Source organism: Phyllobates terribilis, unplaced genomic scaffold, assembly GCF_046119375.1.
Source record: "Phyllobates terribilis strain yellow unplaced genomic scaffold, ASM4611937v1 Scaffold_13__5_contigs__length_258822181, whole genome shotgun sequence".
Lineage (NCBI taxonomy): Eukaryota > Metazoa > Chordata > Amphibia > Anura > Dendrobatidae > Phyllobates > Phyllobates terribilis.
Genome location: NW_027362773.1, coordinates 110,528,274 through 110,554,039, shown reverse-complemented (window position 1 = coordinate 110,554,039; position 25,766 = coordinate 110,528,274). Strand labels below are relative to the sequence as shown.

Here is a 25,766-nt window from a genome sequence, read left to right as displayed (position 1 = left end):
AATTCTAGAACAGCGGGAATGTGACAGGAGAGGGCGCAGAGATGAAGGCGGCTGCAGAGGAGGAGGGGGTGATCAGCTTGACATGTCCCAGGCCGGTACTGGCCAGATAACGGCCGCTTCCGCCGGTGGCGCAGTGGGATTTGCAGTCGCTCACTAGCCGCCCACTGCTGCGAGGCTTGGGCCCAGTTTAGCGCCCAGTGCGGAGGCCGCGGCCTGCGCCTCTCCTTGCAGCCTCCCTCTCTCTTTCCCTCCCTCCTCTGCTTGTTGTTGTGCAGTCGGAAATAAGACTCACTTGCCGGAGAAGAAGGCTCAGCAGCAGCAGTGCCGGAGAGCAGAGGCGGCCGCCTCTCAGGTGGTGGTGGTGGTGATGAGCAGCAGCGTCTTTCAGCCTCGAACAGACGGTCTCGTCACCCCCCCCACCCTCCCTCCAATCACTCACCATGGGGGACACAAAAGGAGCATTGCTCAGGCAGCAGCTGGGGCAAATGAAGGAGAGGGAGAAAGGTTTATGGGGAGAGTGAGACTGGGACTGAGCTCGTAACACCCCCCTCTTGCTGTTGCTTTTACATCCAACAGCTGGTATATAAAAACATAGTAGGTATATAAAAACATGCGTGTATTCCAATGCAACGTTGTGTCAACATTTCAAAGCACTCGGTGAAGAATTTTCGGAAATTTAAGATTTTGTAAAAATGAACATTTACATTTTTATTTATATATATTTTGTATTCCAGATTTCTTTTTTCTTTTAAAGTTTGAAGTGTTAGCCGGGAAAAATATCAATTACAGATGGATAAAACTTTTTCATTTGGTGAAAGACTGGAATAAATAGTGTGTTTGTGTGTGACAAGGGCTAAATCAGTATGGCGTCTACGGTGCGCTAAGCATAAAGCCCTGGTAATTATCATTGAACCTTTTTTCTTTTTTTCTGTAAAGATGTTTTTCTATACAGTAAAACAAAAATTTTATATATATATATATATTAGGTATTTCAACATATAGATGCCAGACGGCTCTTCTCTTGCCATCCATGGGGTCAGGGACACATTGATTTTACGCACAAGGCACAAATGCTGAATGTGGTGCGAGCAGAGACTAAATAAAAGAACGGACACTTCTAAATCATCCCAGTTATAAGGAACAAGGAACAGATCCTCGTCCACGAAACAAACGCTCCTCTGAATTCCAGACCTCGAGGCTCACATTGAATGAATTACTATGCCCAAAATTACAATGGGCCCCCTGTCCTGCTCCATCCCACAAGGGTCAACGCCGTACACTAACGTCACGCCGATCTCATCTTACACCCACCACTTCTGCATCAGAAACAAGTGCAGAATATTTTTTTTTAAAGGGATTATTCAAATGTTTAAAAGCAAAACAAAAAGTAATAAAAAAATATATATATTAAATATGTATTTATTGCAGAGCTGAGATAAATGGTGGTACACAGTGTCGTGCAGCGCCAAACAATAGCCCACATTTAGTTTTGCACAGCGATGAGATCAGGTCTGGAAACCAGACCATTCTTCCCTTTGTGTAGTCTACTGACGTGTGATGAATGGCGGCGCTGCAGCGCTTCTTTGACGCACTCCAGCATGGGGCTGATGCCGTCTCTACTGCTACTTTTTTTTTTTTTCTCAGCAATTAGATGGAATTAAACAACACTTCTGCTGAACTCCTTGTTATAATGTCCGTAAGCTGCTTGGATATTTCACGTGGACCCTAACACACAATGGCAATTCTTGTTTTGCTTTTCCATATGTTTTGGCTTTTAGGTCATCATTTATGTTCCTTGATATTTAAATAGCTGACATCATTTCTCCTTTCCTGCAGACGGACCCCAGCAATAAATACACAGCCTGGTCTTCTGTTAGCACGTTAATTCAGAAGGAATTGGTCATCAAGACTCACAGCCCGGCCAGGTAACACAGCGAGCCTTTGAGTCTTCTCACTGAATGCCACCATGCTATACGGTATTGGAGATGGAGAGGATTGTGACTTGCTGTTTACTATACGACCTAAAGAAAACAGTCGTTCTGAAGACTTTCCACCCATCGCTGGGTGCATGACGGCGAAACACTGCGGACATTGGGTGACCTCTCTAGGATCCAGTGTGTATGTAAGGGGTCTGTGACGTCAGTAACCAAACATTACTGTGAGCCTGAGGATCCCGCCACCGCCGCTCGGATCATTCACATGTAACTCCAGCTGCACACTTCTACTCCAGCGTCCTATGAAATTACCTCGTGCTGTGATCGTTTTGACACTTAACGTTTAAAAATATTAATTTGCACTTATAACATTTTATTCTGATCTCACTTTCTGAAGATCGAAAGCCAGAATGTGACCGATGGCTTTTGGCAGCCCCCTTTAATTTTTAGATATGTTCAGAGCAATCGTCCTATGAGGCATAACGTAATAAAAAAAATAAATAAACTTGTGCCGCTGTTAGAAATTGGAGGCATACAGAAGTTTGAAAGTGTTTTTGTTTTTTTACAAATGGGATTCTAAGGGTGACGTATTGTACTGTACATCTGCACAGTGGTATACAGCACAGGTATCGGGTATATGGCACTGAAGCCGTTACTATGATGTGAAGAGTCTTAACCATAAACTCTGACAGTAGAAAAATCACCGTACACGATTACTTATGGATCCCATTTAACATCCTGAATATCTTCTCTACAGATATTCTCTTACTGACAAGGGGCTACAGCTCGCACAGAGGCTGGAAGCTGCTGAGGAAGCTCTTGGAGGCAGGGATGATGGAGTCAGGCAAGGTTACTCCACAGCATCTGAGGAAGACCAAGAGGAGGAGGATAAACTGCACCCGAGAGAGAAAATCCAAAATTTAGTGTAAGCGAAACTATGTATATAAAGGCTGCACCATTTTACCGCATCTACACATGTATTGCTTTACTTCTTTTGCTCTCGTGTTGTTTTCACCTGCAGTCCTCCCCGCATCAGATCACCATGCAGATGCCCCCGCATGAGGCCGCTGTGCCGATACCCCGAACACACTGCATACAGACACTGAGCCAGTAACATGATGGCAGATGTCAGATTTGCAGTAGCTGTTATTATGAATGATTAGAGACTTGACAGACACCTATTAAATTGCCCCTACACCCGGTGTCAGTGTGCCAGGTGGAGTTACTGCAAATGGCTGACACAACAATCATGTGCTGATAACACGTGAGTTTGACTTTACTGTATAGAGATCTCAGACGAGTAAATGGAGTCGTACACAATCCCCTTTTACAGCCAACTTGGGTTTTCTTTTTACCAGTTTTTATCCTTTATGGATTACACTTCCCATACTACTGAATGCATAACTTACAGCTCCTGAGCCTGCAGCACATCGTCCTGTTTAAACAGGACCTGCGTTGCCGAGAACAATGGAGCGATCTATGATAGATCGTTTAGTGCATATCTGAAGCGCAATCGTCCCGTGTAAAGCGGCTATTAAATGACAGCTGATAGGTGGTTAAGTGTGGTATGTTAATGTAAACGAACCCGTAGGCAAAGAAGAGAATGTTACCTCTGCACTATATGTTACCTATGCACTCCCTATAGCTGCTTGCCTCAGTACTGCCGAGTATGTGTTTGTGCTATGTAACAAGATTACTAAGAGTCTTTTTTTTGGTTGCAGAGTCCAATCGCATAAAACTGTTCCCCTGTCCTTCTCCTCGGACAGCAGTAGACGGGCAAGGGAAGATCCTGTGCCCAGCTCATGCAACCACGTGCCGGATTTCACCCTGTGCCCGGGCCAGTTCAATGTGATCCTCTGTGTTGACTTCATTGAAACGACAGGGTAAGGCAGTGAGGACATTGTGCGGGGTATATTTGCTGACTGACCTTTATTGGGGCCAGGACCACATTGTGGGATTTATGCTACTCTGAGATGCTGCAAAAAAAATATAAAGGAGGATATTTCCATCTGAGACATGTAATACTGTACCTCCAGCATATGCCGTAATTATCTGATGGGTCAGAGTTCCTCTGTAAAGAGAATGGGGTCCCATGCTACCCTGAGATTAGGCATTCATGTGGCTGTCTTCATTGTAGTTTTATAAGGGTTATGGATATTAAAATGGCCCCAAACTTCAATGGACAGGGCTGCACCTTGACTTCTTACTGGAGTGGAGAGCATATGCTGCCGGATGGTTTTTAACTTGCAGTCGTTTTTCACAGCCATAATTGGTTTCGTATCCACTCTTTCAGGGGCTCAGCACATAGAAAACAGGAATTGGTTTCAGAACTAAAAAGAAACGGAGTCCATTTTGATGTACGCAAGCTGCACATTGGAGACTTTCTGTGGATAGCGCAAGAGAAAGTGCAGCCAGTGCCCGGTAAGGACGAGTCCCAGGACTATGCCAAGTAAAAACTTCGAGCAAGGGGTAGTGACATACAATGGGCTGAAGATCTTTCATTAGTCGGCATCTTCCTACCACCTCCCTTTGAATAGAAACATATAAAGCATCACATTTATTAGGACTTATTAATAATAGAAAAAAAAGAAATTTAAATAACATATTAGCGTGGGTCTATGCGTTTCGAGCTGTACAAGCTCTTATTCTTGACAAAGCGGAAAGGTGAAACTATATCTGCACTGTACACATAGATATAGATATGATTTAGTTTTTGTTTTTTACAGGACAGCTACGAATTCCACAACCACGAGAGCTGGTGCTTGATCATGTTATTGAGAGAAAAAGAATGGACGACCTCTGTGGTAGTATTATAGATGGCCGCTTTCGGGAACAAAAGGCAAGTCTTTTTTTTTTTTTTTACAGATGTGGTTTATTTGACCTATAGTTTTGCGGTACCTTTCTAGTTAAGTCAATCTTTTTCTCCAGAGCCGTACAAACCCTTTCCCCAATATGACTGGGGTCTGCTCAAAGTAAATCTCATACCTGCAATGAATAAGTTTGAGAACTCTGCCCCAGTCTACACAGCAAAGCTGACAAGTGAGCTACATGAAATATCAGCTCTTTCTGTGCTCCACTTGTTTTCTAGGAATATTCACATTAATCACAAAGTAATGTAAATATACATCATCTGCAGCATATATACTAGACGCTGTGCCCGTGCAATCACTGCAGGTCTGACAATCAGGGTCCCTTTACATCGGCTGGGATTGAAGATAATATATATCCCGGCTTTTTAACCTTTAGATGCTATGGTCAGTAGCAGTCGTGGCATCTAAGGCTCCTTTCTGTCACCTATCGATGCCTGTGACACAATCATGGCGTGCCAGTGGGTTCAGGTGATGCCTGTCAATGTCACGCTGACCAGCAAATTACACTGAGCACAGCTGTTTGCCATACATTATATACATATACAGCACTTCCATCTCGGCTCAGGACTAAATTAGAGGCTAAATGTCAGATTTCCAGCTCCGTCTATGTCCTGCAGAACCTAAGAGTCAACCGAAAAGTGTTATTCCCACTGCATCGAGAAAGCGAGAAGCTAAAACCTGGGGTCATAGAAATGTGAACGGCTGTTATTGTATACTAGATGGTGGCCCGATTCTAACGCATCGGGTATTCTAGAATAGGTATGCGGCCGACCGGGCGCAATCAGCAGAGCGGTATTTAAATTTGGCGCCAAAATCGCTGATTGGTCGAGGCCGGCAACCGCGACCAATTAGCAAAACGATGTTAAAATTTGGCGCCTATATCGCAGATTGGTCACGGCCGGCGGTCGCGACCAATCAGCAGAACGGGGTTTAAATTTGGCGCCAAATACTGCTCATTGGTCGCGGCCGGCGACCGCAACCAATCAGCAGAGCGTTGTTTAAATTTGGCGCCAATCTCGCTGATTGGTAGCGGCCGCCGGTGACCGCTACCAATCAGCACAGCGGTGTTTAAATTTAGCGCCAATCTCGCTGATTGGTCGCGGCCGGCCACTGCGACCAATGAGCAGAGCGGCGTTTAAATTTGCCGGCCATCTCGCTGATTGGTCGCGGCCGGCCACCGCGACCAATGAGCAGAGCGGCGTTTAAATTTGCCGCCCATCTCGCTGATTGGTCGTGGCCGGCCACCGCGACCAATGAGCAGAGCGGCGTTTAAATTTGCCGCCCATCTCGCTGATTGGTCGCGGCCGGCCACCGCGACCAATCAGCGTCGTATTAGTGTGGGCCCGGGAGCGGCGCTGCTTGTGCGGCTCCGTATTAGCGAGGACCGGGGAGCGGCGCTGCCTGTGCGGCTCCTTCTGCTGCGAGAAGCCGGGAGATGAGCGGCTACTCGCAGCAGAAGCATCCCGACCGGCGGCGCCGCTCCCCGGTCCTCCGTTCACACTTGCTCTCGGGAGATCAGCGGGCCAAGCCGCTGATCTTCCGACGTTAGCCGCATGGAGGTCAGCGGCGCCGGTCGGGGTAGTTGTGCTGCTAGCGCCACTCATCTCCCCCCTGCATCGCCGCTGAGCTCCGTCCCGCAGATGAGCCGCTAACGGCCGCCATCTTTTTTTCAGAAATCCCGCGGCGCTGATTGGCCGCTGCCGGACCAATGAGCGACGCGGAATTTCCTGGACAGACAGAAAGATAGACAGACAGACGGGATAAGACAATTATATATATAGATGAATGTACGTCCAATGTTTGCTTGTATATACGGGAACATACTGAATGCAGGTTTAGGTTGGTTACTTTTTATTTTTTATTTTCTTCTGCAGTTTCGGCTGAAAAGGTGTGGTCTGCGGCACCCGATCTATCTGGTGGAAGATCATGGCTCAGCACAGCACCTCAGTATTCCTGAAAGTACCCTGCAGCAAGCCATAGTGAATACACAGGTGATACATGCATTATACATTAGAAAGTCTGATGTGGAACCTGGTAATACGATCCCCCCCCCCCCCCCCTCCCTCCCTCATATTTCTTCCTTAATTTAGTTTCTCTGTATACTGACTATGCTTCACAAAAGCTGTGTGGTTTGCATGCAAAATGGCAATTAGTTATACTATTACTTAAAAAAAAAAATGTCTGGTTGATACAACATATCAGTGAGGACCCAGGTCATAAAATTCCCACCCATACCTAAAACTAAGGGGCAGAAGAACGGAGGTGATTCCTGGAGTAAAGCAGTGTTGAGTGGATCTATAGACTTTCCAGGTCTGTGCACTACTCCACTCATCCTCCTATGATTGCCCCTCTGAGCAATTGATGAGGGTCTCTGAACCCTGGTCCCCATTCATCAAAATAGCGAAACGGTGTCCATAATGTGTCAAACGTTTTTAAGTGGAGTTACTTTTTTATACTGTGGCCACAAAAGATCCAGCGCTCCTCCTTTTATACAGTATTGACGACCACTAATGCGATAATGTTTCATCATTCCTTTAGGTGGTAGATGGATTCTTCATCAAACGTACCAAAGACGTGCGAGAGTCTGCAGCGTACCTGACCATAATGACTCGATATTTACAGGCAATGTATTCGGTGAGAACTCAAATTCTAATTATGGTTGCTTATTTCTCTACCTTTTGGTCCAAGAAGCTGATATTATCTAGTGGGAGTGGAAACCAATATCATAATGGACTCTCGGCTTGGTGCAGAAGGAAAAACTAAACCCGATTCTACTGGGTGATGTCTCATGACACTTTTTCCTGTCTGCAGCAGATATATGATGGTGTGTGTGTGTGTGTGTATATATAATATATATATATAGTGCGGGATTATGTCAGTGTTTTATTGCCATTCTTACAGAACAAGACTTTGCTGAGCTGCACCAAGGAGGAAGCTAGTAAATGTGACCGAGCGTTTCATCACAAGGAACAACATTGCATCCTCATCGAGTTCAAAGAGTTTAATGAGGGGGCTATGAAGAATAAGGTAAAGTAATGAAAACAGGATTTTTGGTTACTCACTGTAAAAATCTGTTTTCTCTGAGCCTTCATCATGGTTTCCTGTGTCCCCCATTGAAGCGATAGAGAAAACTACACTGAGGAACTGAGGACAGGTGGGCAGTAGGAGATTATACCGCATATACCTGTACCAGTCCATCTGTTTCCTTCCAGTGAATATAGGGTCTTGTACACAGACTCCTCTTCTTGTGCTCCTTTATCTCGTAGATCAATGAAAATTATCTATATATATCACTATGTGGTGTTAGGATAACAAGTAGCAACCAGAGGGGATGTCTACACAGGCATGGAGTACATGTCATTTTTGTGGGTTGTAATATAGACACATATTCAATACCATAAAGGCAGACCATGTGATTGCTATGAGTGTTTGGTTGGCCCCAGCATTTTGCCACACGGTGGTGAATAACTTGGTTGGATTGGCTCAAGAGTCAAGAAAAGGGTTTGGGCTTCGGGGTGGTGGGGGGTCGGATTGGGGAAAAACATCAGGCACTTTTGGACTTTGTGACAAAACTCCGAAATATAATGCGGAGGTCCGCTCTTCTCTACGTACCCCATTGCTTAAACCCACAGTAGTGAAATGGAAAATTATCTGATTTTGCTACTTTTATACAGAAAAATCTAAGATAGAGACAAAATGAACATATACCCTGCAGTAAGTAAAGCAATCGTGCACATAAATAACATGGGGTACTTGATAAAAAATAAAGTTTTTGAAAGGAACCCGATCCTGCTCTTCCCTTATTCATATTGATGTCACTTTGACACATGGTTAGGTTTTAATACTAGAGGTTAGGATCGTCCCGATTTGGGTTCACCTTGGGGATGGCTCTTATGGGTTTTTTTGTATGAAAAATGTTGTTTACTAAGTACACTGTTATTTCTATGCACTATTGCTTTTACTTACTTACGGCAGGGTGTATGTTCATTTTGTTTCTGTCTTAGGTTTTGTCTGTTTAATGGCTAGTGTGAACATGCTCCTACATGTTGCATGTATATCAACTTCTACTCCATTTTTTGGATATGTTTATAAAGAGAAGCAAAGCCATTTTAGAGAATTATTTAAAAGCCTGTTCTTATGGAGCTGCAGTTCTGCTTGTCCCACTCATTTATATAAAGCAAGATTTGTTTCGACTACAGGCACAGACCGTGAAAGAAGTGTTTGCCCGACAGCTGATGCAGATAAATGGAGTCAGCGGTGAGAAGGCAGCCGCTATCCTGGAAAGATACAGCACCCCAGCAAGGTAGGGTATCACCCCCAATATCATTATCCATTTTATAAATGTGCAAATGTAACCTCAGGGTGATATATCACTAATGTACATTGTGCAGCTGCAGCGCCTCCTACGCCGTCCTCCATACAAATTACCCCTTGTGTCCAAATGCGGTCCATTAAATGGGGTCTGAGAGAGGAATGCTGGTAACTGTAGTCCTTTACATTAGTAATTGTATCCACAGCATCAGAAAGGTTGTGCTGCGCAGAGACAAAAAAATACCATAATTACATCTGAGCTGTGGCTATACATGATGTGATCATTTAGAAACCTACTTTTTTCTATATTTTATTTTCTAAGCTCAGAAAACCCCTTTACGAATAATAGGAAGCAGAGTGTGTGATCTGTGCGGCCCCATAAATTGTGTCATAGCCCACGCTTAGCGTCACGAGCCGTACATTTATAAACTTTTCCAGCAAAAAGGTAAAATTGTCTACCAAATAAATCTGATATTGCTAGCCCTCCTCATTGATATATTGGATTATGAGGCATCTAATCCTACACTGCAAAGCATATGGATCGGTTCTTTCGGGCATCGCTACCCCACAGATTATAGGATGTACGATCGCGGCTGATGCAGGCGTCTCTTCTTCTCACCGACAGCCTGCGTTCTGCATATGATGGTTGTACCTCCACCGAGGAGAAGGAGAAGCTGCTGTCCAACGTGAGATGTGGGAAGCTGCAGAGGTAAGTGCTGCCGTAATACACAGGGGTTATTCTCAAAGGGTAACGCGTGAAGGAAAAGAACATGTCTGCAAAAACCGCGCTCCTCTATCTGAGCCACTGTCGGACCCCACTGACCTAATAGGCATCAACTATCCTGTGCATAGGTGATTATTTATTTCACTGGGATATCCCTTTTATCAGATCAGCTCCACTGATCCTTTTATTGCATTAATCTTCTTACAGAAACCTTGGACCGGTGCTAAGCAAAACTATATCCCAGCTTTACTGCACCAAGGAAGCCTTGTCCTGATGGACGGCGAAACAATGACCCGACTCGATCAGAATGATGGAAATGCACAAGGAAACTTTCTACTTAATTGGATTGATCATGAAATCAGCAAAGCATCAAACATTGTCACATACTCCTTAAAATGATAAATCTAATTATGAGGCAGAACTTTATTCCCTTCCCCCCCGTTCACATCCGTGCACCTTCCTCTGTCCGCCGAGTCTTCGCTCTGGAGGACCCCCTGCTCACCACGTCTATGGACACGTAGAAGTGAAGGAGCCCAACATCGGGCTGTATATAGGTGTTGGATCAGTTTCCTAGTTTCTGTCAATGGCAATATTAAGCACCCGCTCAAAGTAGCTTCTAACCAAACCGACGTCCGAAAATACTTCACTGGAACTTTCCATTCTTCTCACCGAGTGGAATTATTCATTGTATCGAAGCCTTTTAGATCCTCCGAACTGTTATACTTGGATCTACCTCATTTTCTGAGAACAATGTATATCCCACTTTTATCAGTCTGTAAAGTTCTTAAAATTGGGGTTTTCATGTATAAATGTGAATGGAAGAAAAGAATTGTCAAAATTCCTGATTTCTACCGGTGAATTGTGCTCTATTTATATTTTCTACTGGTCAATAAAATATTTTGCAGAAAACTATAGTTTTATCTGTGTTCTTAATTCATAAAATATACTGTAGTTATATTATATAGTGTTTGTACCCGAGGCAGTAGATGAGGGAACAGATGAGAGCAATATGACTGTAGTACAAATGTAACTGTATTAATTAATATAGCTGCAATATTGATGAAAGCCTGATATTGGTAAATATTCATTATTTTTTTTCCTATTTTTCCTTCTTTCTTGTTGGAGATACTCAGATATTATTCACAGTAGATAAATGAACTTGAGATGATTCATTAACTTCTATGGGAGAGGTTTCTGGACTCCTTCATCCATGCGTAATGACACACCCCCAGTGCACTTCCAGCCTGATTTGCATATGTCTTCTACATTAGATTTCTCATAACTGGCAAATCAGATCATATATATATATATATATATATATATATATATATATATATATATATATATATATATATATATATATATATATATAAAAAAAAGTATAATTTTTATTGGGCAGACAAGCACTTATAAAGCTACACCACTGTTTCTGTATGTAAAAACATGCTGATGGGCTCCCTGTAAAGGAGGGTTATCCCATAAACCACTTCATCACTTACGTTACTTAAGAAGGACGAAGGCTGCAACACTTTTGTCATCTGTCCATAAATGTATAAACCGTAGGGATCTGAAAGGGGTTGTCCAGGTTTGGGGCTCAAGTCTGCAGTCACTCTGTGGTCACCTGCCAACTAGACGTGCGCAGCCTCAGTCGACACAGGTGAATTGAGTGAACTGAATAAGTCTAGTCTGAATGTATGCAGATCGTATACTTGTGGTCACATGACTGTTCAGCACACTGATCGTGCTGTGACGATTCGCAAGCCTGGTTGACCCCTTTAAGTCCTCTCCTATACTCATGCTAATGTTATTGGAACCTGCTGACCTCAATGGATTCGATCAACTGTCTAATGTGTTTGGGGGCCCTGGACCCCCGATTGTCGGGGGAGTTAAGGAACCGGCATGTCTGATCTCGGACTGCCGATTCCTTTTGTTCTCCCGGAGATAAGCCGTCAGCCATCATGTCTCTTGGCGACTTTCTCATAGAGAACAGAGGAGTGATTAATCAAACGAGCGCTCCTGTGTATGGGAAAACCGGCCGAGAAGGCTCCCAGCCAAACGATTGGGCGAACCATCGTTCGGCTGACATCCGTCTTGTGTATGGTGGGCTTTAGAACGGGGGTTAAATAGAGCATTAATGCACATGCGTAAGCAAGCATCCATAATCACTGTCTATGAGGGCGGTGTTCACACTTGAGCATTAACATTCCCATAGAACAACAGAAGTAGATGATGCGGTGGTCATACATGTGCAAATCTGCTCCATTCACACAGGACTTTGGATCCCCTCCTATACTCTGGATTGGTAGGGGTCCCAGAAGACCACCATATGTTTATACATTTATCACCCACCCTGTACATAGGTGATAAAAGCTGTTAATTCTGAAAACTTATTTCTCTAGGCCCTAACTTTTAACCTCTAAGCTACTGACAGACCCCCCCAGAGATATTACAGAAAGTGTGATGGAGTGTAACTGAGTGTGGAAGGTGAAAGAAGAAAGTTTTGCTTAGTGCAGCAGCCAGCAACTTACCGGTACTCGAGTCCTAGAAAATACTGCATGAAATAAAAATTCAGCATGTTATGTAAACATTGGAGTATTGTAAGTATTTTGTAGAATGGTTAATCCAGAATATTCCTCCTAATGACACTCGCAGACCCCTGGAGTTATATATATTTTTTTGTTTTTCTCTTTATTGATGAACAGTACGATTTGTAACAATGCAAAAGTATTACAAAGAGGAGAAATTTACAAGGACAGGGATAATATACAGAGAGTCAGCCTGCTAACAATAGTTATACACCATCAATTCCTCCCCCATTGTAGAGGCCACGCACTGAACACACTGACTATGGTAGTAAGGGTCTATCGCCCAAGGACAGGTCCAGTACTTACATTGATATTTAGGTTTTACTCTACTCAACCTAAAACCTATGGAAATCTTATAATTTAATAGCAACTTGTAAAAAGACAAAATACAAGATATAATTAAAACACTACTGTAACTAACTGAAATGTTTATATGTCTGGTGAATGGCAGAAGTAGCTCATTTACCAAAAGTTTAGCTCTAGAGCAGGGATGCAAAACTTTTTTTTTTTTGACCTGAGGGCCACATTGGTACAATTGTACCAATCTCAAGGGCTATCATAAAGCTTAAAGGATAAGTACAGCCTTGGCACAGATTTATATTGTTTATTTGCTTCCTAAATGCAAAATAAAGCAACTTTCTGAATCCTCTGCAATAAAGATTTTCTACCATTTTGCTGCAAAATTTTTTCGCAAACCCATCAAAGCTTTTGCTTAATTCTAATGGCTTTTTCCTCTCTTAATTTAATGATACAGATTGCAGCAGGTATGGGGAGAGTTTTGTACACAGATCCCCACACTGTGAACAAAAGAGAAAGAGTATACAGTTTCAGGGAGGGCAGAGAAAACAGGAAAAGCACAAGGAGAGGAAGTAAGCGCAAGATAGAAGCTGTGCTGATATTTTAGAAGTGAAGACAGTGGCACCCTGGATTCACAGCCTATATTACTGGGAGAGACACTCTCAAAAGACAACTTTCTGAAACTTGAATCAGGCTATAAACTGGGAATCATCTGAATCATTTATGAAAGTATATGCCATAAATGTCTGATAAACGCTTGTTCCACTTCAAGAAATTCCCTCTTTCCCCATATTTGCATGCATATTGTATATATGTGCGTTGCTGAAACGACAGTGTCTCACTTCTCCCATGCAGTAGAAGGAAGATGGCCGCACACATAAGTTTCCTTCTCTCCACCTCATGTACTTCTTACTCAAGTGCTACAACAGGGTCAGGAGACCCCTTTTTGCCAATATATGGGTATCTCAGAGATGGCCATACATTTGTACTTGCCTGTCTTTGCTCACGTGATACTTGTCCCTCTTATCTGGCATGTGAGCAGCCACCACACGGAGAAGCATGTCTATGACCAGATGGTTGGTGGGTCCGCACAGAAAGGCATCAATGACGCATATTGCCCCTGCTTCCCAGGTTTTACACCCCTGCTCTAGAGTATTAATTAAAAAAAAAAACACCCCCAGAAAAAAGTTATTTTCTTTTTTCTCCAATAGTATTGTAAATCGTGAACTATCCGTTCTGTGCTGGTCATTGCGTTATACCAGGTGACTGCACTCTGACTCCTCTTATGCGAGGACCACTAGTCAGTTTCCTAAAAGTCGCATCGACCATTTACATCATGTATATTACTGCGGCAAGAAAAGGTAAAACAATTTCAGAAAGTGCCTCTTTTAAAGTTTTTTTTTTTCGGGCTTAAAAGACATTTCTGAAGTCCCTCTACGTCAAATCCTTACAGTCTGCATTGTCCACACTGTCAGGATTCCCCTCTATTGCCAACTCGTGCCATATACTGGTGGTCTTTTCTTAATTTTTTTTTATTGAGGAAAGCGGATGAGAAGCTAGTCTTCATGTGGACTGCCAGTATGTGGCACATGAAGACCGCTTGAGCTGGCAATAGCAGGGAATCCTGACAGTGTGCGTGCATTGCACACTGTTGTGATTCAGCAATCTCCTCTATTCACATAGATTGATTGCAGAAATGTTATGTTCAGCCCAGAAAAAAACCCCTTTTAAATACTACAGCTAAGACATGAGCAAGAAACTAAACATTAACCCCTCCATATATGCTAAAAAAAACCACAATACCAGTGCACCTTAGTCTGTCCCCAATGGCACCACTGCAGCTGCAGCCATAATACTGATGTTACAAAGCAGCCGTCTGAAACCAGAATCACAATCTTGCAAAACCTGACAGTATATGTGTGTAGTCGGGTAGTCGCGCTATATTACAGAGAGCCTGGCCCTGTCATTAATTCTATCCTAGAATAGAGACAAGAACTCTGTTCACCATTTCAGTGCCGGAGACCTGTGACGCTGCCGGGCGCTGAAATAGGCAGTCTCATTGAAAACAGACAGTGGCTTGAATAGAAAATAAAATACCAATTAATGAAAATGTCTTGACAAAAAATTAAAAGTGAATGGGCCGAAAGGACAATGACACTTGCTGTCTAGAAGGGATGTGCACCCACGAAAATGGTGAGTCTCAGGACAGAGCTGGAGCGGTAGCTGAGGAGGGAGTTGGAGGTCAGCATTTCAAGATCCAGAATGAACTCTTGGGGACCTTTGATGGGACGAGCCAGGACCACCATCGCACTGATGTTGTTTATTTGCTGTAAGAGAAAAAAATATATATCAGTTTTTGTGTAAAAAAAAAAAACCTCAAAGGGGTTGTCTCAGCATTATAAATGGGTAGAGTTGCAATGTGCTTGTAAAATCAAGTAACTTTGCAATTTACTTACTAAAGAACAGAAGGATTTGTAAACCTATTCTTTATTGCTCATTGTCTAGGTTACCGGCCACCTTTGCATTTTATAAGTAATAGGCAGTGTTCTAGGCAAGGAGCACAGTGCTTACAAACTCTTTACAATGGAGCTTGTAAGTGCTGCTCTGAAGCTGGTATGGTTGCTCTACTCGGTCACCACTGCGCTCCAACGATGTTGCAGAGACAAAGCTGCTTGTGCTTGCAGCATCCGAGAGCGCACTGTTCGGGCCAGCAGTGCCATGAAGGGGCATGACAATCAAGTAGTAGCAGGCCATGCGACTATGAGCTGAAGGGACCCAATGCCAAATTGTTTCACCCCCCTGCCTGGCACCCACCCATTTCTCCTGACATCCGCCATATATGTTCGCCACAAGTTGGGAGCATTTGTATGAAGCGGGCTCACAAGCTAAGCCTGCTCCATGCTAGGCAGGTGCCAGCTGTTTTACACAGCAGACACCTCCCAGTAACAGCTGCGATTGGAGCTAGCTCTGATCGCAACAGTTAAACCCCTCAGATGCAGCGGTGAACAGCTACCATGGCATCTAAGCAGTTAGACGCGCCTTTTGATCCCCTGTGCCATGATGGTGGGAACCTAACGAGTTATTTAATGAATGCCAGGAAGAGCCTTAATTAGACAAATCCTAGGCAAGTTTGAGAAGGCTACACATAGGGTTTGTTTGTTGTCTGTATTCATGGAGACACATAGGTCTGCACATGAGCTGTATACATAAAACAATATGACATGTTTTTAACAATAAATTACTGCAAACGTGAACATAGCCTGAAGGTATATTTTTTTGTTTGATTTTATTATGCAGAGAAGCCAACTGTCTGATAATAAGCCTGGCATCTACTGTGCCATCATGTGTCACTCACCCTAATGTAGAAGTCACCCTGCTCATTTCCTGACCGAATCTGGAAGGTGTTGTACGCTCCGGGATACACACTGGTCGCCTGGATTTGGAATATGTCTGAGGGTACGCTGCGGTCCGATGTGATGCTCATGTACCGATACACTATTGAACCAGACTCGTCGCGGCACAGAGGGTTGCTGCCCGGGCACATACATCGACTGCAATATAAAACCACAGTTTCACTTTATAATTAAAATCTATCTGACATTGTCACAATTTACTCATCTGTGCAGTAAAAGAAATAAAAAAAAAAATAGGTTCAAAAGAATAATGAAGAGATAACATATAAAAGAGCAGGAGCAAAAATGGCAGCCAAGTAAAATTCGCATTCCAAAAACCAGTGCCCTGTTTTTATTGTTTTTTTGGGGGTAGATACGAAATTTTGATCGCCTTATGTTGCATTTTTTGTCGTGTTGCAGAGATCGAAAAACCACAATTCTCGTATTCATATATATTTTTTCACTTTACCATTCAGGTTTATTAATTTTATCTTTTGATAGATCAGACTTTTGCTTCTACAGTGATACTACGTGAGTTTGTTGTTTAAAAAAAAAAGTTTTTATTTTATTCTTAATGGGGGCGATTCGATTTTTTAATAATACTTAAAAAACACTTATTTTTTTTATAACTTTATTTGTTAGTCCTTTTGGGGGACTTGAACATGCTGATCGTCTGATTGCTCATACTATATACTACAGTTTTTTAGTATATAGTAAAAATCGCGGTCTCCTATGAACACCAGCTGTAGACGCACAGTCATGACAGGCACGGGGGACTTCTGTAGACGCACCGTCATGACAGGCACGGAGGTCTTCTGCAGACGCACCATCATGACAGGCACAGGGGTCTTCTATAGACGCACCGTCATGACAGGCACAAGGGGGTTTTCTGCAGACATCTGACTGCCATGACAACCCATCGACACTCTGCAACCACTTCGCAAGGAGCCCCAATGGGCGCTTGAAATGGCCTGCCCCCCCCCAGATTGCTCGCTGTAAATGAAGCTGTCAGACATTAACAGCAGAATATAAAGAGTTAACAGCAGCAGGCAGCGCTCAGCTCCATTTGCTGCTGTTAGACACAAATGATGGCTGTTGTATCACAGCCATCATCTGCCAGGTATGATGCAGGCTCAGCTTCTAAGCCTGCTTCAAAGACAGGAACCCGACATATGATGTAAATAGTCTGGCATATGTTGGGAAGGGTTTAAATGGAACCTGTATAATCTGTAAAGACGACTCGCAACCTTTTCCGGAATCGATCTCTTAGTCTGAAGACTCACTTGTCAGACACTTGTATATAGGGCTCGATACAAAGGTTATTTTCCACGCAGCGGTAGCCTCCATGGAAGTTGACGCAGGTTTGTTGGTCCGTGCAGGTGTCAGTTCCTGTCTCACATTCATTGATATCTGTTCATAAAATTGAGGGATAAAAGTCAAAGAAATGACAAAAGTAACAAAGATCAGGTAAGAGTAAAAAGTCTCTGCACAAATGAGAGAAAACCACCAAGCGGAGTGCGTGTGCTGCGGCCACAGTGCACATCACTAAAGAACCTAAAGAAATAATGCTATTTGTTCCAAAATTCCCAATTTAAGATAACATAGCTATGTTATCTTAAATTGGGAATTTTGGAACAAATAGCATTATTTCTATAGGTATCACTTGTACATACACTGCTCAAAAAAATAAAGGGAATACTCAAATAACACATCCTAGATCTGAATGAATGAAATATTCTCATTGAATACTTTGTTCTGTACAAAGTTGAATGTGCTGACAACAAAATCACACAAAAATCATCAATGGAAATCAAATTTATTAACCAATGGAGGCCTGGATTTTGAGTCACCCCCAAAATTAAAGTGGAAAAGCACACTACAGGCTGATCCAACTTTGATGTAATGTCCTTAAAACAAGTCAAAATGGGGCTCAATATTGTGTGTGGCCTCCACGTGCCTGTATGACCTCCCTACAACGCCTGGGCATGCTCCTGATGAGGTTGCGGATGGTCTCCTGTGGGATCTCCTCCCAGACCTGGACTAAAGCATCCGCCAACTCCTGGACAGTCTGTCGTGCAACGTGACGTTGGTGGATGGAGCGAGACATGATGTCCCAGATGTGCTCAATCGGATTCAGGTCTGGGGAACGGGCGGGCCAGTCCATAGCTTCAATGCCTTCATCTTGCAGGAACTGCTGACACTCCAGCCACATGAGGTCTGGCATTGTCCTGCATTATGAGGAACCCAGAGCCAACCGCATCAGCATATGGTCTCACAAGGGGTCTGAGGATCTCATCTCGGTACCTAATGGCAGTCAGGCTACCTCTGGCGAGCACATGGAGGGCTGTGCGCCCTCCAAAGAAATGCCACCCCACACCATTACTGACCCACTGCCAAACCGGTCATGCTGAAGGATGTTGCAGGCAGCAGATAGCTCTCCACGGCGTCGCCAGACTCTGTCACGTCTGTCACATGTGCTCAGTGTGAACCTGCTGTCATCTGTGAAGAGCACAGGGCGCCAGTGGTGACTTTGCCAATCCTGGTGTTCTGTGGCAAATGCCAAGCGTCCTGCACGGTGTTGGGCTGTGAGCACAACCCCCATCTGTGGACGTCGGGCCCTCATACCACCCTCATGGAGTCGGTTTCTAACCATTTGTGCAGACACATGCACATTTGTGGCCTGCTGGAGGTCATTTTGCAGGGCTCTGGCAGTGCTCCTCCTGTTCCTCCTTGCAGAAAGGCGAAGGTAGCGGTCCTGCTGCTGGGTTGTTGCCCTCCTACGGCCTCCTCCTGGTGTACTGGCCTGTCTCCTGGTAGTGCCTCCAGCCTCTGGACACTACGCTGACAGACACAGCAAACCTTCTTGCCACAGCTCGCATTGATGTGCCATCCTGGATGAGCTGCACTACCTAAGCAACTTCTGTGGGTTGTAGAGTCCGTCTCATGCTACCACGAGTGTGAAAGCACAACCAACATTCAAAAGTGACCAAAACATCAGCCAGAAAGCATTGGTACTGAGATGTGGTCTGTGGTCCCCACCTGCAGAACCACTCCTTTATTGAGGGTGTCTTGATAATTGCCAATAATTTCCATCTATTGTCTATTCCATTTGCACAACAGCATGTGAAATTGATTGTCAATCAGTGTTGCTTCCTAAGTGGACAGTTTGATTTCACAGAAGTTTGATTTACTTGGAGTTATATTCTGTTGTTTAAGTGTTCCCTTTATTTTTTTTAGCAGTGTATATTAATATTAGGCAACGTTCACATGTTCAGTATTTGGTCAGTATTCTGCATCAGTATTTGTAAGCCAAAACCAGGAGTGGGTGATAAATACAGAAGTGGTGACGTGTTTCTATTATACTTCTCCTCTTGAATGTTCCTCTCCTGGTTTTGGCTTACAAATACTGATGTAAAATACTGATCAAATACTGAACGCGGCCTTACATATTCATACAGTACTGCCATAGGTGGTACTGTTCTTAGGGGCCCAGCCTGATGAATCCACACACACACAAAGATTTTCACAGTCTTTTTGATATGAGACGTTGAAGAAATCTCCATCAGTTTTTTGTTTTGTTTTTTTTTTATCTTAGAAAAACTGATGAAAAACTGTTACAAAACTCTGATGGTAAAAACTGACACTGACCAAACTCTGATCAAAAACTGATGAAACTCGGACCGTTTTTGCATGTGAGAATAATTATTCTTATTATAATCACTGATGTCTGATTCAGGCCTAAGATGTGCAATAATAGAGTGCAGAGGTTTAAAGGCACCAGTCAATCTCCTGTACCCCTTTACTAAAGACTCACTAAATTTATAGCATAAGCCAGGAAGGAAGAATTGGAAAAATTACTCTCTCTTCTATTCCACACAGTGAGAGCCTAGAGAGAAAAAATTCTGTATGTGTATAAATATATATAAATATGTAAATGTTTATATATATATATATATATATATATATACATACACAAACACACATTTATATTCGTGATAGCACTTCGGGGGGGGGGGGGGGGGAGAATACATTTCTCTTAGCAGATGGAATTATTTCTGCCTGCAGCCACCACTAGGGGGAGCCTACTGCATACAGATTTATTAGCCTCCCATTGAATTCCAGAATAATTGTATATGCAGGGAGCAGACTCTGGTGGTATATATATATACAGTGGTGGAAAACAGTGTTTGCCCCCCTCCTGATTTCTTATTCTTTTGCATGTTTATTACACTTACATGTTTTAGATCACAAAACAAATGTAAATATTAGACAAAGATAACACAAGTAAACACAAAATGCAGTTTTAAAATGAAGGTCTTTATTATTAAGGGAAGAAGAAATCCAAACCTACAGGGTCCTGTGTGAAAAAGTGATTGCCCCCTAAGCCTAATAACTGGTTAGGCCACCCTTAGCAGCAACAACTGCAATCAAGCGTTTGCGATAACTGGCAATGAGTCTTTTACAACGCACTGGGGGAATTTTGGCTACTCATCTTTGCAAAATTGTTGCAATTCTGCCACATTGGAGGGTTTCCGAGAATAAACCGCCTTTTTAAGGTCATGCCACAGCATCTCAATCGGATAAAGGTCAGGAGTTTGACTAGGCCACTCCAAAGTCTTAATAACCATTCAGAGGTTGACTTGCTGGTGTGTTTTGGATCATTGTCCTGCTGTATAACCCAAGTGCGCTTCAGCTTGAGGTCACGAACAGATGGCCGGACATTCTCCTTCAGGATTTTTTGGTAGACCGCAGAATTCATGGTTCCATTTTACCACAGAAAGTCTTCCAGGTCCTGAAGCAGTAAAAAAGCCCCAGACCATCACATTACCACCACCATATTTTACTGTTGGTATGATGTTCCTTTTCTGAAATGCTGTGTTACTTCTACTCCAGATGTAGTTGGGCATACACCTTCCAAAAAGTTCAACTTTTATCTCGTCAGTCCACAGAGTATTCTCCCAAAAGTCTTGGCGATCGTCAAGATGTTTTCTGGCAAAACGGAGATGAGCCTTTATGTTTTTTGCTCAGCAGTGGTTTTCGTCTTGAAACTCTGCCATGCATTTCATTTTTGCCCAGTCTCTTTCTTATGGTGGAGTCATGAGCATTGACTTTAACTGAGGCAAGTGAGGCCTGCAGTTCTTTGGATGTTGTTGTGGGGTCTTTTGTGACCTCTTGGATGAGCCATCGCTGTGCTCTTGGGGTAATTTTGGTCGGCCTGGGAAGGCTTCAGCACACTTCCATGTTTTCGCCATTTGTGGATAATGGCTCTCACTGTGGTTCGCTGGAGTCCCAAATCTTTAGAAATGGCTTTATAACCTTTTGCAGAATGATAAATCTCAATTACTTTGTTTCTCATTTGTTCCTGATTTTTTTAGATCACAGCATGATGTTTAGCTTTTGAGGATCTTTTGGTCTACTTCACGTTGTCAGGCAGGTCCTATTTAGGCGATTTCTTGATTGAGAACAGGTGTGGCAGTAATCAGGCCTGTGTGTGGATAGGGAAATTGAACTCAGCTTTCCAAAGATGTGACAAACCACAGTTAATTTATGTGTTAAGGAGGTGGGGGATGGGGCAATCACTTTTCCCACAGGTCCCTGTAGGTTTGGATTTCTTTCTCCCTTAATAATAAAGACCTTAATTTAAAAACTGCATTCTGTGTTTACATGTGTTATCTTTGTCTAATATTTACATTTGTTTTGTGATCTGAAACATTTAAGTGTGACAAACATGCAAAGGAATAAGAAATCAGGAACGGGGCAAACACTTTTTCACACCACTGTATGTATATGTATGTGTATATATATATATATATATATACATTAGTAATATAGAAAAAAGCCACATAATAGCTACCAGAAAGTAGGCGGATAGCCAGCCACTTGGCGAGCATCCGTCCATGCGCACGCTGAAAACATCATATCAAAAAAGAGGAGAAAATCTCAGCATATCATTGCAAAAGATATTTTATTAAACATGTATAGAAAAATAGGTATAAAAACCAGACAAATTGTGAGTAACAAATGACTGATAGGGAACACACTAAGACTCAAATGTAAGTACTCAATATCAGTTAGCCCTTTAATAGAATTGCACGCTAGCCCAAGGAAAAATATCAATCAAAAATAGTGGAAGCCGATTAATGTGCTATATATATAATGTAATACAAGCAATCCACTTATATCAAATAGAATAATACTCTCATTATAGCAGAGCAAGATATTGCCATATATCAAGGGGGCGCACCAACATCGACCTGATATCAGGGCAAAAGAGTATAATAATGAAAAGTATGTTACCTGTGAAAGACTCTCACAAACGGAATGAAGAGGAGGGTGAGACAAAGAAAGGGTGGTGGCAACACAGAGCCCGACGCGCGTTTCACGGAAAAACCGCTTTCTCAAGGGCAGGTCATGAATCTCGGTTTTTCCGCGAAACGCGCGTCGGGCTCTGTGTTGCCACCACCCTTTCTTTGTCTCACCCTCCTCTTCATTCCGTTTGTGAGAGTCTTTCACAGGTAACATACTTTTCATTATTATACTCTTTTGCCCTGATATCAGGTCGATGTTGGTGCGCCCCCTTGATATATGGCAATATCTTGCTCTGCTATAATGAGAGTATTATTCTATTTGATATAAGTGGATTGCTTGTATTACATTATATATATAGCACATTAATCGGCTTCCACTATTTTTGATTGATATTTTTCCTTGGGCTAGCGTGCAATTCTATTAAAGGGCTAACTGATATTGAGTACTTACATTTGAGTCTTAGTGTGTTCCCTATCAGTCATTTGTTACTCACAATTTGTCTGGTTTTTATACCTATTTTTCTATACATGTTTAATAAAATATCTTTTGCAATGATATGCTGAGATTTTCTCCTCTTTTTTGATATATATATATACAGTACAGACCAAAAGTTTGGACACACCTTCTCATTTAAGGATTTTTCTGTATTTTCATGACTATGAAAATTGTACATTCACACTGAAGGCATCAAAACTATGAATTAACACATGTGGAATTATATACTTAACAAAAAAGTGTGAAACAACTGAAAATATGTCTTATATTCTAGGTTCTTCAAAGTAGCCACCTTTTGCTTTGATGACTGCTTTGCACACTCTTGGCATTCTCTTGATGAGCTTCAAGAGGTAGTCAGCGGAAATGGTCTTCCAACAATCTTGAAGGCGTTCCCAGAGATGCTTAGCACTTGTTGGCCCTTTTGCCTTCACTCTGCGGTCCAGCTCACCCCAAACCATCTCGATTGGGTTCAGGTCTGGTGACTGTGGAGGCCAGGTCATCTGGCGTAGCACCCCATCACTCTCCTTCTTGGTCAAATAGCCCTTACACAGCCTGGAGGTGTGTTTGGGGTCATTGTCCTGTTGAAAAATAAATGATGGTCCAACTAAACGCAAACCGGATGGACTAGCATGCCACTGCAAGATGCTGTGGTAGCCATGCTGGTTCAGTATGCCTTCAATTTTGAATAAATCCCCAACAGTGTCACCAGCAAAGCACCCCCACACCATCACACCTCCTCCTCCATGCTTCACGGTGGGAACCAGGCATGTACAGTCCATCCGTTCACCTTTTCATGCGTCGCACAAAGACACGCTGGTTGGAACCAAAGATCTCAAATTGGGACTCATCAGACCAAAGCACAGATTTCCACTGGTCTAATGTCCATTCCTTGTGTTCTTTAGCCCAAACAAGCCTCTTCTGCTTGTTGCCTGTCCTTAGCAGTGGTTTCCTAGCAGCTATTTTACCATGAAGGCCTGCTGCACAAAGTCTCCTATTAACAGTTGTTGAAGAGATGTGTCTGCTGCTAGAACTCTGTGTGGCATTGACCTGGTCTCTAATCTGAGCTGCTGTTAACCTGCGATTTCTGAGGCTGGTGACTCGGATAAACTTATCCTCAGAAGCAGAGGTGACTCTTGGTCTTCCTTTCCTGGGGCGGTCCTCATGTGAGCCAGTTTCTTTGTAGCGCTTGATGGTTTTTGCAACTGCACTTGGGGACACTTTCAAAGTTTGCCCAATTTTTCGCACTGACTGACCTTCATTTCTTAAAGTAATGATGGCCACTCGTTTTTCTTTACTTAGCTGCTTTTTTCTTGCCATAATACAAATTCTAACAGTCTATTCAGTAGGACTATCAGCTGTGTATCCACCTGACTTCTGCACAACACAACTGATGGTCCCAACCCCATTTATAAGGCAAGAAATCCCACTTATTAAACCTGACAGGGCACACCTGTGAAGTGAAAACCATTTCCGGTGACTACCTCTTGAAGCTCATCATGAGAATGCCAAGAGTGTGCAAAGCAGTCATCAAAGCAAAAGGTGGCTACTTTGAAGAACCTAGAATATAAGACATATTTTCAGTTGTTTCACACTTTTTTGTTAAGTATATAATTCCACATGTGTTAATTCATAGTTTTGATGCCTTCAGTGTGAATGTACAATTTTCATAGTCATGAAAAGACAGAAAAATCTTTCAATGAGAAGGTGTGTCCAAACTTTTGGTCTGTACTGTATATATATATATATATATATATATATATATATATATATATATATATATTGTTCACAAAATATGATTATTTTATCTCATTTATCCCAGGCATCCCTCTTTTCTGACCACTAGCAGCACACGTTCTGCTATAGAGCACGATCATAATATGCAGTGCAAGCACTTAATACAAGACTTCATACTTCTCAGACTAACAGGTCTTTATGTGTCCCTCAGGACTGGGATGTGAGGCTTCCTGCAATCTCCCACATCACTCGTCTCACTTAGCACTGCGCTATGGTTTGATTCTGCTCGCTCATGCATATCTGTGTCATGCTTGCTCTGGCAAGCTAGGAAAGCACAGAAGCCAGCAAGACCACAATCCAGCAGAGAGCAAGAGCAGTGTTTGCTTCAGCCAAATTAGAGAGTAAAAAAACAAAAAAGTCGATTTACACAGCATTTCATGGCAAAGCTCCTAAAACAGTGAACATTTATTTCTGCATTCGCAGTGATATACAAGCACACAAGAGGAACATCTGACAGCGCACAAAATGCTGCTGGGAGTCACCGGCAATGGGATCAGTGTAGGACTGTTCTCAGAGGCGTACATAGAAATCATGCAGCCCCATAGCAGAAGTTCTAATTGGGCCTCCCCTTCACCCCCAAAAATCATATAATTGTCAGGGTCACAGAAGAGAACATCTCACAACTTTCCAGCCTTTATATAGTAATTTCCCTCCTGCTGAAGTCCTAGACTTTTTTTTCATTGCCCCCAAAAAGTATTATACCAACAAAAGTGCCCCCCAAACACAGTAGGAAACCCCTACATGGTGAATTCCTCCACATTAGCCTCCACATGCACAGTATAATGACCCTACTGTACCCCACCTCTACTCTCAAGGCAAAGTATGGTGACCCCAACACAGTATGATCCCCCACACAGCCCTCCATGCAGTATAATGGGCCTATATACTGTATAATGGCCTGCACTAGCCCTTCAAACAGTACAATGGCCCCCACACAGCCATCCACACACTATGATGGACCCCACACAAACCTTCACACTGTATAATTGCTTACATACAGTATAATGGCCCCACACATAGCCCTCCATATAGTATAATGCACCCCCCATAATACT

The 25,766-nt window shown here is 42.9% G+C and overlaps 2 protein-coding genes across 11 annotated transcripts in view; one reads left to right on the top strand and one right to left on the bottom strand.

Moving 5' to 3' along the window:
* The window catches only part of MUS81 (MUS81 structure-specific endonuclease subunit), an 88,546-nt gene extending 77,806 nt beyond the window's left edge, over positions 1-10,740 (top strand). For all 10 annotated transcript variants that reach the window (XM_073658402.1, XM_073658395.1, XM_073658397.1 and 7 more), the window contains 11 exons: positions 1,837-1,925; positions 2,692-2,859; positions 3,656-3,817; positions 4,228-4,355; positions 4,661-4,773; positions 6,679-6,795; positions 7,343-7,438; positions 7,706-7,831; positions 9,004-9,107; positions 9,741-9,824; positions 10,047-10,740. In XM_073658402.1, coding sequence (XP_073514503.1) covers positions 1,837-1,925; positions 2,692-2,859; positions 3,656-3,817; positions 4,228-4,355; positions 4,661-4,773; positions 6,679-6,795; positions 7,343-7,438; positions 7,706-7,831; positions 9,004-9,107; positions 9,741-9,824; positions 10,047-10,113 — 1,254 coding nt within the window. In that variant the 3' untranslated portion in view covers positions 10,114-10,740. The remainder of the gene's footprint in view (positions 1-1,836; positions 1,926-2,691; positions 2,860-3,655; positions 3,818-4,227; positions 4,356-4,660; positions 4,774-6,678; positions 6,796-7,342; positions 7,439-7,705; positions 7,832-9,003; positions 9,108-9,740; positions 9,825-10,046) is intronic.
* A 1,794-nt stretch (positions 10,741-12,534) lies between these two features.
* Positions 12,535-25,766, bottom strand: part of EFEMP2 (EGF containing fibulin extracellular matrix protein 2) — a 32,193-nt gene continuing 18,961 nt past the window's right edge. The window contains exons 9-11 of the mRNA XM_073658394.1: positions 17,397-17,523; positions 16,077-16,272; positions 12,535-15,048 (exon numbers count right to left, since the gene is read on the bottom strand). Coding sequence (XP_073514495.1) covers positions 14,887-15,048; positions 16,077-16,272; positions 17,397-17,523 — 485 coding nt within the window. The 3' untranslated portion in view covers positions 12,535-14,886. The remainder of the gene's footprint in view (positions 15,049-16,076; positions 16,273-17,396; positions 17,524-25,766) is intronic.